The 12,707-nt window shown below is 53.3% G+C and overlaps 3 protein-coding genes across 3 annotated transcripts; 1 reads left to right on the top strand and 2 right to left on the bottom strand.

Moving 5' to 3' along the window:
• Positions 1 to 53: 53 nt before the first annotated feature.
• AO090011000040 (uncharacterized protein) lies at positions 54 to 6,688 on the bottom strand (the record flags this gene model as incomplete). Its single annotated transcript, XM_023232751.1, has 4 exons — positions 54 to 134; positions 193 to 761; positions 828 to 1,316; positions 1,381 to 6,688. 4 exons carry the CDS (start codon positions 6,686 to 6,688, stop codon positions 54 to 56), a joined length of 6,447 nt encoding a protein of 2,148 aa, XP_023093326.1.
• Positions 6,689 to 7,929: 1,241 nt separating this feature from the next.
• AO090011000041 (uncharacterized protein) lies at positions 7,930 to 8,574 on the top strand (the record flags this gene model as incomplete). Its single annotated transcript, XM_001825684.3, has 2 exons — positions 7,930 to 8,100; positions 8,158 to 8,574. The coding sequence occupies 2 exons, from the start codon at positions 7,930 to 7,932 to the stop codon at positions 8,572 to 8,574; spliced, it is 588 nt and encodes a 195-aa protein (XP_001825736.3).
• A 386-nt stretch (positions 8,575 to 8,960) lies between these two features.
• AO090011000042 (ankyrin repeat domain-containing protein) lies at positions 8,961 to 9,662 on the bottom strand (the record flags this gene model as incomplete). Its single annotated transcript, XM_001825685.3, has 1 exon — positions 8,961 to 9,662. One exon carries the CDS (start codon positions 9,660 to 9,662, stop codon positions 8,961 to 8,963), a length of 702 nt encoding a protein of 233 aa, XP_001825737.3.
• Between the last annotated feature and the right edge of the window lie 3,045 nt (positions 9,663 to 12,707).

Consider the following 12,707-nt stretch of genomic DNA (forward strand, 5'->3'; position numbering starts at 1 on the left):
TTGAAGGAAGCAGGTCTATCGGTACAAAACAACAAATCATGCGTACAAAAAAATCAAAACACCTTCATCGACTGGATAACAGACTCGATCTTCTCCATTCCACAAGTTCCAGCAGTGCTCATATAGGTTTCCCACTGTTTACAGCATTAGCATGGCTTCAACAATATCGACCGATACGAAACAGTAACTCACCTCGTTCAAGACTCCGCCCAGTGCAACAGAACCAGTCAAATCCTTCACCATCTCGAAATACTCCTTCGTCAACTGGAACGGCCGCGCCGTCAGATTAGGAACGTACTTTCCGACCAATCGCTTCGGGTCCAGCGCATGGCGGTCGATCAAGTCCAGCAAGCAGCGTCGGAAGCCAGGCACACCGGGGAGGAGATGCGAGGAATGGAAGGGAATGTCGATGCCCTTAAGCGGAATTGTCGCACAGCCTCGCGTGAGGGCTGTATTGGTTTGGGTAGTAGCAACTTGTGATTTTACTAGCGAGGTTAGCTGGTCGGGAGACAGGACGTTCGAAGGGAGAGTAGAGGCAGCGGTCGCGTTGATATGATCGAGGACCGATTTGAGGCATCGAAGAGGCTGGACCTGTTGAGAGTTAGCGAGTGAACAGGGGAGAACACAAGAGTCAGAGAGGCTTGCCTGTCCAGCGCACACATATTGCAATCCTGCAACGTTGAAGTTGACAATCTGCAGCAACTGTCCGGTCTCAGCTGCAATGGTTTCCACCACCAGCTGCAGCGCTGCTTGATCGAAGCCTAGAGAGTCCATGTGAGTAAGGACCAAATCCAACCTGCCAGACGCATCAAGACGACTACACCTACCCGCACAGACCCGGCTTGGATCAACCGCGCACATCCGGAAGTCGGACTGCCCTCGGTCGTCGCGCTCCACGGCGAACTGCATCAACAATCCACGATAGAATACCACTTGCACCAGGCTCTCCACACTGAAGATCTTCCCGACCGCACCAAGGGCTGCATACTCGCCCAGCGAGTGACCAGCGTACGAGCTCCGCTCCGAGATTAAGCCTTTCGCCTGGAGATCCGCAAAGATCGCCAGTTCCATCAGCGTCAAAGCTGGCTGGGTGAATTGCGTAGCCGACAACAAGCCCTGAGGTGCATGGTACGTGTAGAATTCAGTGTCCTCGTCGATCTCAGGGAACAACGGGAGAAGCTGGACGTTTCCGTCGGTGCCCACAGATTCTCGCTTCATGCTCATGTATTTCTCGCGGATATGCCGACCTTGAGGGCCTCCAAAGTACACGGTGAGCTCCTTCGGGTCATTGCGGACAATGTCGGTTATGCGGAAACCTGATTATCATTTAGTAAACGCTAGACAGAATGGTTGTAGCAGGGAAAGATATTCGAAACCCACCGTAGTTATCGGAGAAGTAGGTATCAGCGTAATCCCACACCTGCCGTGCGGCCTCGCTCTGGGTATACAGCTGCATTCCCATTCCCTTCTGCTGACTTCCCTGGCCGGTGAACAACAGCGCCGTCTCCTCTGGTTCCACTTCGGCCTCCCCACGCAGCACTGTTTCTCCGCGCCCGACATGCTTCGCCTCGACGGAGATGATCTTGCGGCCCGCCAGCATACCCACATGCTGGAAGATCACCTCAATCTCATCTCCGGGGAGCACCATACTGGTGAACGAGCAGTTGAAACTACGGAACGCACCAATGGCCGACGCGCAAGTGTAATGCTCGACGAGACCACGGACACGTGCCGACGTGTACATGCCGTGCGTGATCAGCCCCGGTAGATCAGCATACCGAGATAGGGAGGACGATACGTGGATGGGATTGAAATCCCAGGAGACATGGGCGTAAGCCTCGTTCGAGTCCGGCATCCTCATCATGAGTGACGAACCCTCGCCAGTGAGTGGATTAGGGCTGTTAAACATGTGCCGTTTCTTGACCGGGCTGCCATGGCGCTGTAAGTAGTCCATGACTGGGTTGCCACGACAGGTGGCGGCATAGAAGGCAACTGTTGCAACAGAGCTAGACCGACCAGGCAATGAGGACTTCAGACGCACATCACCAACGGTGGTAACAGCCTTGAACGTGTCCCTGCTGGCGTATTGATAGGTCGACTGCAGTACGAAGATTAGTGTCTGGTCCTGCAGATCTAGGTCAGCATCCCGTGGCTTGAACCACGGTTTGGACTTCAGCAGGGCCACCTCCATGGGTCCGCTGAGGCACAACTCCATTTCTTCCTCGTCGACTTTGCGGAAGGTGTTCTCCCAGTCGGTGTGCGTGCCACGGTACAGGAATTGGCTGGTCAACTCGAGGACGACTTTCCCATCCTGACAGACGTCACCGCGCACTTCGACAAGCTTACCGGCATCTTCAATCGTGATGGCCTGAATGCGAGACTTGGTCTCGAGGACAGCGCCCTCCTGAATAGGTTGTGCGTCTGGTGGGATGCGGAACCCGTTAGTGAGATGCACCAGGGTCAAGAGATCCACATCCAACTCGTGCGAGAAAAGTGGTTTCATCAGTGCCTCCCAGCCTACGACAACCCCGAAGTCAAGCGGTGCGTACAGGGTCTTTCCGCGACGCTTGCTAGATGCATCGCTTGCGTTCTGTACGCAGTGCGCAAACTCTGCGATCGAGTCCGCGGTGACTTCAAGTCCAGTCTCGCAGAACGTATCGTGCACGGATGTCCACTTCTTCGGCTGCGAGTTGGTGAACCACACACGGTAGTAGAACTCTTTGACCCGCTCATTGCGACCATCCATGATCTCATGGATGGGCGCGTACACTGCGTCGCGCCGGTACTGGTACATCAGCCGCAGCCCGATAGCTGCACCCCCAGCGTTCCGGTAGTTGATGATCTCCAGGGTGATGGACCCAGATTCGTCCGCACGGATATCCACAACCTTCACTGGCTCAGAGTGTGGGCGGTATTCGAACAGCGAAACAGTCGTGTCGGACCGGTGACCCGTCTGGACCATCACATAAGAATCGCGCGTCGGCTGGAAGAGTCGGCGCAGTGGGTTCTCACTAATTGCCCGGCCCTGCACAATCGTAGGAGCATTGAAGAATGCCTGGCGCCAGCCACCCTGCGTGCCGCCCAGTGCAGCTAACCACTGGTCTAGCGATGGCATCGGAGCATTCATCTCGGGCGATACCTCATACAGAAGCGAACCAGTGTTACCCACGGGGACGCAGTGGATACCGGCCTGCGCCATGCTCCACTCACTGACGGTTGGATAGGGTCCAAAGCAATGAACAATGGGGATTCCATCCTCAAAGTAGTCAGGGTCCCGCATCTCGAGACGCTCAATATGTCCGTCATGGATGGCATCCAGGATCTTGCGCGCTGGCTCATCGACCACAGTTGAGTGGCGCGCTGCCACCGGTCCATGCAGAATACACACTCGCTCAACGTCGCCATCGACAACCGCGTTCAGATCCTCCGACTGCCAAAGCGAGTCCTTCTTGAAGTACTCCTCGAAGTTCTCGTCCAGTACGGGCACGAATGGGACCGGTTTCTGGCCGCGTCGCCGGCACAAGTGCAGGAAATACTGCGCATCCTGTGTACCCATGAGCTGGTCAGCTGCACAGGGATTCTGCTCGAGGAATTTGTCAATCGCTGGCTTGGGGTCACGAAGATCGTCCACGCTGGCGACCACAGAAGAGGTAATCTCCATGTCATCACCATCCTGCTCCTCTCTCTCGTGGCCGATCCGTGCTTCTACACGCAAGAGGAAATCGAACAGGAACTGCTGGAACGAAGGATCGATCCAACGGCCTTCGAGTGAGACATATGTCAACTCGACTAGCCGTGAGATGACCTCCGCATAGGTCATTTCCTCCAGATCCACCACGTTCCCTAGTTCGTCGCGCCCAAACCAGACTTTGTGTGAGTCGGCGTTCAGTCGGCGGATAATGTAGTCGCGCTGCTTCTGCAGCTCAGTGAGACGCTTTGCACGATCGAGTTTAAAGATTGTTCGGTCCAATTCCGCCCAGAGACGCACACCACGCGTCGCCAATTTGTGGATGGGCTCTCCCATCTCGGAGGTGACCGTCATGATGCCTCCTGCCGGCTGCGTGTAGGTCTGCTCCCAGTCGGCCTCATCAGCTACTCCAGGTGCAGCCACAATTGCTTGCTTCACTGCTGGACTGGTATGGGCCTCCTTTGCAGTCATCATGCGGCTACCCACGAGAATACCGTCGAAAGGCATGAGCGGCCGATTGTAGCGCTGTGCCCACTCACCAGTGAGGTAGGGGAAGGTGTCCTCGGCCCCTCCGAAGCCACTGCCGGCCACCAGGATCAGGTTCGAGCAGCTACGTACCGCACCATAAGCCTGGAGGATGGGCTGGTGAAAGTCTTCGAAGGAGTGGTGGCCACCCCCGCGACCGCCAGTCCATTGGAGAATCACCGGGAAGTTAGGATGGGCACGCGCGATCGCAATAACCTGGTGGATCGCCGGCAGCGACCCTGGTTTGAAGCTGATATGGCGCAACCCAAGATCACGAATGTAGCTTGTCGCGACTTCAAGCGAGGGAACCCCAGCGCCCACCGTAAGGCCCTCAATTGGCACTCCCGACGCCCGGAGACGTGTGAGCAGCGGAACTTGCCAGCGCACTGCCTTGGGGGCGGCATAGATCATATTGACAGTGATTCCGCGACCCGGGGGGATCTCTTTGAGGAGACGTTGGATCGCCGTTTCCAGCTGGTCCGCGCGATGATAGCCGCCCAACGCCAGTTCGACATGATATCCAGCCTTCATCACCGCTGCACAGAAGTCCCAGGCCGTTGTGGTTGGGGTCATACCCGCCACAATGACTGGTGGGAGTCCCAGCAGGCGACTCAGCTTGGTGTCGACCATGGGGCGGCTGCCAGACACCTGGACCAGCTTTGGCCGGTACTGCTCGCTCCAAATCTGACCATACGCCAGCGCCGGGGACGGACACCAGTCGAAGATCTCGCTGCGATAGCCCAGGTCGGTGTTGGTGCCCTCCGCGACCGTGGCCAGGATGGTTCGAACCCCCGTGCCATCTTTGAGTCGGTTGGTCAATGCCCCAATACCAGATACGCCTCCCGGCCCGAAGTCGATGATGTGCGTGGCGCCGGGCAACTTGGTCGCTTCAGTCCACACAAGTTCCTGTGATGTGATCATGGCCACCAGGTCGGGAACAATATTCTGGCTCCCGAAGGCCCGCAGGTCACTACCCGTGCGCGTACAGAACACGGGAATGCGAAGGTCGTCGCCCCTGATGGTTAAGTCGGGGACACTGGCCAGAACCGCGTCGGAGACATCGGCCAGGTAGCTGCTATGGAAGGCAGCAGTGATGGGGAGGAATCGGTTACTGATCTCGGGTTTGCGCTTGCTGAAGGGAATGCGGTGCTGGGTGCCCTTCGCCGGGGCCTTGACACCACGCAACCAGACGTTGAAGCCATGGAGAGACAAAGGGGGACCTGCCAGCACGGCGCTCTGGGGTCCATTGATCAGGGCGATTGCAATACGGGCGTCCTCCGACAGGTGTGCATTGACGGCGTCGACATATTTCTGGAGTTGATCGAGGGGACAGTCGGTCACACTAAGCATGGGTCCCGGAAAGCCCTCCCCATGAGCCTCCGCATCAGCGACAATCACTGGTGGCAGCTCGGCCACCGCAAAGTGGTCTTGGCTGTAGGCTCCAATGGCCAACAGGAGGCGCAGGGCATCCAGGGACAGGCTGTCAAACTGGGTCCATGACTGGGCCACGGCTGTAACCGTTGCGGTGACAATGCCCTGCGAGTGGCCGGTGGTCCCAGCGAGTGCAGCCTGGATCTGTGCTGGAGTGGACCCCAGAACACGCCCAATCACGCGATACCAAGCCAGTTGGAGAAGACCGATCAGCGGCATACTAAGTGGGGCCGAGATCAAGTAGGCTGAGTCTGGGGCCCGTTCGGAATGCTCCAGCCAAGTGATAATATCCAGACCCTGGTGATAAAAGCGGCTGAACCGGTCGTCGAGCGACTGGCGCTGCAGCATGCTGGATGCGGAGACGACCAAGTCACGCACTAGTGGCCGGTAGGTATTGTACACCATTCGTAGCTCGTCGAAATAATTCTCATCGTTACCCTGGCCGCCAAACATGGTGTACAAGTGCGCCTTGCGGTCCAACGCGGCGGCCATAAGCGCGGACGGTGGATGGGATGGCCGACTGATCTTTCGCAAAGCATGACGCGCCTGAAAATAGGCTGCTAAAATGGTCGATTTGACTTCGGTGCTTGCGTCCAACTCCTTCACCACTACATGCACTTCCCGATTCCACAGGATGTCTCTCTCGAAGGTGTCCATCGCCGTGGCGAGGAGCACCCGCAAGTCATCCTCTTTCAACCCACGGCGCTCCCGCTCCAGGCGGCGTACCGTAAAGCTGAGGAATCGAGCCCAGAGCTCAACCAGCGACGACAATTCCTCGTCACCCGAAGTCTTGCTCAGGTCGTGGAGGAAGTCATCGCGCAGCTGCAGAGCCGTTGGGTAGGACCCGCTGGCAACGGTGAGAGAGTGCTCAAAGACATGGTAGGTAATGGTAAGGGTCTGACACGCATGGGAGGAAGTGGAGGAGGTGGAGAGAAGTTCGGGAGTGGCCCATCCAGAGCCAAGGGCAAAAGAGGCCGCGGAACCAGCGCTGGCCAAGGAAGGGGAACGGGAAGCAACAGAGGAGGCGTTAATCGTAGAGAACATTATGGCGGTAAATCGTAGTATAGTGGATCAATCGTTGGGTATTCGGTATTTTCTTTGTTGAATATGGATCTTCTTTGTTTCTGCAAGGCTAATTTCCGTTTCTCTTTGTTTTTGAAGATATTCGCAAAGATATTTAATCCAAACGGGTCGCGCGTTGGAACCCAAATCGGGAAGTCAGCCCTAAGCGTCTCACTTTGCATACGCGCTAACATGCACGGTGGGCTCAGCCTGCAGCCCTCGAGCCTCACATCCCAGTCTAGTTTCCCTCCCAAACTAGAATCTGACGTGTGTTGGCTCTCTAAAAATATGATGGGCTAATTGGTTTAGGCACCGTCATTCTGTCGATCATGGGTGAGCGTCCTAGTTTAAGAATGGCAGCAGGTAATCGCTTTTTTTTCGTGCATCTCAACAACTTCTCTCCCTTCTTCTCTGCCCCTTCCTCGGTCAGATTCCTCCCAGTTTGATTATAGTAAAAACCTTTGCTGCCAGACACTGGTTGTCAATTAGCATCATGGGTTTAACACCGAAGTGCGGTATGTTCTCTTAATTTCTCTAGAGTTTTATGTTTTCTTATTTTCTATTCCGCGTTTAATAATAATTCCCCGCTTCCCACGTTCTTAATTCCCCGATCTCCCATAGCTATCTATCTCTCCTCAAAATCAGTGTTACTGATCCTTACTACACTCAAATTTCACCTATTTCGTAAGCGACACAGAGCTGATAAATTAATGCAGATCTCACCAATGAGAATGCGCAGTATCCCTACTGTGCCAGTCCCCCCGCCGCCATTATCTTCTCCGTGCTCTTTGGAGTGACATTCGCAGGCCACTTAGCCCTGGCCATTCTGTACCGTAAGAGATTCTGCTGGGTGATCATCGTCGGCAGTGGTTGGGAATGTCTGGGTTTGATCATGCGTGCCTACTCGACGCTGGACCAGACCAAGTCATCCACCCTGGCTGCTGCCCAGCTGCTCGTCCTGCTCGCCCCGCTGTGGATTAACGCATTCGTGTACATGATTTTCGGTCGCATGGTTTACTATTTCACCCCGAACAAGAAGATCAAGGGCATCAAAGCCGAGAGCATGGCCAAGATCTTCATCTGGCTCGATATAACGTGAGCGCCCTCCGCGAGATCATGTCGATTCCGGAGACACTGACCATGGTCTTAGCGCCTTTATCATCCAAGGTACCGGTGGTATTTTGGACTCCGACGGCTTCGGTGAGAAGTTAAATCGGACCGGTATGAACATTTACACGGCTGGGATCGCCATCCAGGAATTCTTCATCCTCTGTTTCCTCGCTCTGTTGATCGTGTTCCATAAGCGCATGCTGTCGGGATACCGGAATCTCGAGCGCGGAAATGGGTGGAAGCTGATGGTCTATGGCATGTATGCGACATTGCTATGTCTGACAGTAAGTGTCCTCTTCCTTGGCCCTTTTCAAAGCACAATTTTGACAACTACGGCATAGACCCGTATCGTCTACCGTCTTATCGAGTTTGCCAACCCCAACCAGGCGGGTAAGACCGTGCTCAGCACCAAAGAGGCCCCGTTCTACATCCTCGAATGTGTCCCCATCTTCATCGGCATGATGCTCTGGAATGTCTTGCACCCGGGTCGGATGATGCCGGGTCCCGACAGCGAGTTCCCCAAGCTCTCGCGCTCCGAGAAGAAGCAGATGAAACAGGAGGCAAAAGAGGCGAAGAAGCAGGAACGCCGAGTGGGCTTTAGTAAAAAGTATACCGCTGTCAACGACTCGGAATACACTCTCACGCGTCCCAGTGATGAGGAGCATGAGGCTGGCTACGGCGGTGGACGCTGGCCCCTGAACGAGGTGGAATCGGGACGAGGAGGTTATGGCGGTCGTGAGTATGGCTATGTCCGTTGAGGATGGTTAGGATGGGGATGATACTGTGTGGAACTGGGAAAAGGCTGGACCTGGAGGTTTCTTGGGTGTTTTTCCTCTTTATTTATTTATATTTTCTGTTTTGTTTGACTTTAGAACTTCAAATCTTCATTATGCTATGCTCTAGTTGACAGATATCGACATATATCTGGGTTACATATGTACACAATGGATAACGAACGTGATGCTTCTATAAAAATTCAAGAACTCCAGATAGAATTCCTCACAGCCACCTGCCTCCAACGCCAGCAGATCGGATATAAATAAGATAATAAAAAATATATAAAAAATCAAAATAGAATAAAAACAGAAGGACGTGAACCATCAAACTAATCAATCAAGGGGGATATCACTGGAGAAGAGAGAGACTACATGTTCTTGCCGAGACATGCGGTATGCAAGGGCGTCTGCCCCTCGAGATCGCGGATCATCAACTGGGCCCCGGCTTGCACCAGCATTTCGACCAGATCACGCCGATTTCGCTCACAGGCAAGATGCAAGGCTGTACGGCCCAACCAGTCCTGCGCGTCCACCTGGAGAGCGTGGCGGCGTGTCGGACACAGCAACACTTGCACCACTTCTGGCCGATGATGCTTGACAGCCAGGTGCAGCGCCGTTTCACCCTCCCGTGTTGTCACGTTGATATTTACGCCGCTGCCGGTTGGTGAGTCCAACAGTAGCGTCACCAGGCGGGCGTGTCCCTCCATCGCTGCGAGATGTAGGGGCGTCAGCCCGGCGCTATCGGCGATCGAGGCATCCGCGCCCGCACTGATCAGCACCCCCAGGACAGACTCGTGCCCGTACAGAGCCGCCCGGTGAAGGGCAGTGTTGGCAAGGGAAGACTCTCCGGGGGGTGTGGAATGTGACGGAACAGATTCAACAACGGTTGGGGGGCTGGGATTCGGTGTTATACTAGGGCTGGGTGCGTGGATTGGCTGGGAGGATTTCACCGTGTCTGCAGCAGAGACAGGGACCGCTGAGGGATGGGAATTTGAGAGATTGCCATTGTTGGTGTTTGCCAGCGCGTATGCTTCCTCGATGGGGTTGTAGGAAGGCCCCCGGCCGGCCATCGTCGGTCGTTGGGAACCATCGAGGGACGGCGGAGTCCACGACTCGGGGAAGGATAGACCGTCCAGAGGAGGAGAGAAGAGCTGAAAGTCCGGCGGAGTTTGAACCTTCACCGGGGTCTGGAATGGGGGTAAGGGTTGTTGTTGATGTTGTTGCTGTTGCTTCTGCTGCTGCTGCTGCTTCTCCTCCTCCTTAGGAGCCTTGGCTGCTGCTGCTGCCTCTTTGGCACTTTCCAGCTTTTCCTTCTTCAATCCTACATGGCATGGTTAACGGGGTCAAGGCATCACCTCCTTCCTCCAGGAACTTACTCTTACGATACCCCCTCTGGGCAATCCGATTTTGAGCCCTTCGCCGCTCCACCCGATCATCGATATTCGCCCAATTCTCGCCGACGACCTGAACGGAACTACAGTTGATCAGCAAAAGCAGATGGGAGAAAAGGGGTCTGAAAAGAGTATACGTACGTGATCATCGTGCAATTAGGGTCCACTGACATTCTCATGGCGATACAGTAGGAGATGGGCTATCCGTTCTCACGACCGGGGGCCATCGCCCACCCTGGGGCCCTCTACATATATGTATAGAAAAAGGATCACGCCGTCATCTTCACTACATGCACTACAGATCTCTGCCCCCAACATTGCTCAGACTCGTTGGATTGGTATCCTAGCGTATCTTCATCTTACGAAAGAAATAACTGAGGAAAGGGCGCCGGCCACATGGTCGCCACATGGGGAGGTCCATAGTGAAGCAGATCATTTCCTACTTCCACTATACGAGCCGATCTCCAAAAGTATGGCAGAGACGAACTAAGGCGAAGGACACCAATAGGACAATCTTTTGCTGGGTCGCAGTCGAGTTCACGGACCCTGTTAGTCTGGATCGCCTCGTTTAGGAAGGGGCCGTTGGCTTACGGTGGAGTTGTGTTGGTAATATTATTCGATGAGATCATTCCTAGACATTTGGATTTGCATTTATAATTTCTCTTAATCTTTCGCCTCTCTTCTGATAGACAAGATGGTTTCTGAGTCTAAGGTTGACCATATAGAGAGTATATATGTTGGTGTATACAGCGATAAGCGTACATGTAATAAGAGGCCATAAAAAACCTCCTGGACTCTAGCAAACAAGGACTTGGGGTACATAAAAAAAGTATGGAATTGAAAAGAACGCCACTGGAGATCAGGACTAGCGTATGAAGCTCTAAAAAAAGAACTGTATAGAGTTAAAACTGTCAGCAGTCTCGGAATCGCTAGAATGCCAGGCGCAGGCATCGCAAGCATGAAACGATGCAGCATGGAGTAGTAAAACCGTGCCAATATACGGCACAGCGAACCATGACGTACAATATCTCCGGTCCGTTTGTTTCAGATTCAGACCTGAGAAATTAGAGTAAGAAATTAACCTGTCAAAGCGTCGCGAGAAAATGGCCCTGTGACACGGTGGGAAGGGGATTTGCGATGGTTACTGGCGGTATCAAGGGTGACTTGGGCACTGGGGGCTTGACCGAAGTTTGGATATGAAACGAGGAACCTCCTCTTCTGGGTTAACAGTAGCAATGCCCAGTACCTAGATGCATACCTCCGCATCCCTATGAGCCAATCGAGCAAGCTGCCAGAGTGCCCGACCAGTCCTGTTTCCTTGTTGAACGCACCCAAAAATAGAGTCACACAAGTAGAACTTCCCGAAGAGTAAGCACTAAAGGTCCAGGTACCGAACTAAGGATCGGGATCCATACCCAAGCCCCTCTTAACAGAAGCACTATCGTTGGTGGCTTGGCATTCTTGTCTGGTGGATCTTCCGAGATTAGGATTGCAGGATAGTATCACCCTCGTCTTCCCAAGCTGCCTGACTCGTAAGGCCATCATTCCAACACGACCGGACTAGAAGCTGGCTGTCGCAAGTTTTTGCTATGCTCCAACGTAGGCTGATACTTGAATCAGGCTGAAGCACCACGAGAACTCACCCAGCAGATTGAGAACAGGACACCTACACGAGATCATCCCTTCTTACTGTCAGCATGGATCCCACTCGGTGTTCACTAACCCGATTAGAAAGGACCCCCAACGTACCAACTCCGCCTCCCATGATCGACCCGTCCACCAAAGTTCTTCCCGCTTCCCGAGGCAGAAACGAGGCACAAATCTGGCAGAAACAAGGCAGAAACGGGATCGATACCTGATCTTAGGGTTCCACTGGGCACGGCCCTCTCACTCCTTGCTCGATTCGCCTCGTCCTTGACCTTCCCCTCTCGCAGTGGAAACTGTAAAGACGCATGGCCCTAATCCTAGTAGATCGGAATCATTTATTGGCTCAGGGATAATGCCGCCTGTATAATAGGTTCCGCCAATACTGTGCTGGAAAATACTCCGTTTGGACTAGGAGAATCAGAGCAATTATATATATTGAAGCATAATACTCTACGAGGATGGATAAATATAGATTCAAGATCAATGTAAGCTTTAATTTAAACCCTTACTGTTCTCCCGTCACACTGATATATTTAGATTGTAGTGGACGTTTCATGACTTAATACATATTTCGAATGCGGTCCACCTAGCAAACATTCAGTCTAAGCAATCAACTGCGCTAACCTTCAACCACGATTACCCTTCCGGGAAGTAGGGCATCGTTACTAACTAAATAGCCTGGTGTCACGAATCCCACAGTAGCGTAGCCCTATTGAAATTAAAACTGAATTTTGCTAAGAAAAAAAAAAAAATAACTCACTAAAATTAAGATTATCAATGGATGTTCACGGCCATGTCAAGTGATTACTATATTACATCTTAGCACCAGATACACCGATGTCAGTAAGATAGCCTACGGATACCAGCCCAACACATGTTCTTAGAGGAGGCACTACGTTAATGGAGCACTGCACAAGTTGAAGTGAAAAGAAATCTATTGTCTAGCCTTTCCAGAAGGTCATGTGAATCGCTAAGTAGAGAGAGAAAAGTACACGAGATAGAACACAAACAGAGAGACAAATGAGATAATTACAGAAGAAACAAAATCATACAGACAGATGAAAGCTTTTAGAGCCA

Source organism: Aspergillus oryzae, chromosome 7, assembly GCF_000184455.2.
Source record: "Aspergillus oryzae RIB40 DNA, chromosome 7".
NCBI classification, from domain to species: domain Eukaryota; kingdom Fungi; phylum Ascomycota; class Eurotiomycetes; order Eurotiales; family Aspergillaceae; genus Aspergillus; species Aspergillus oryzae.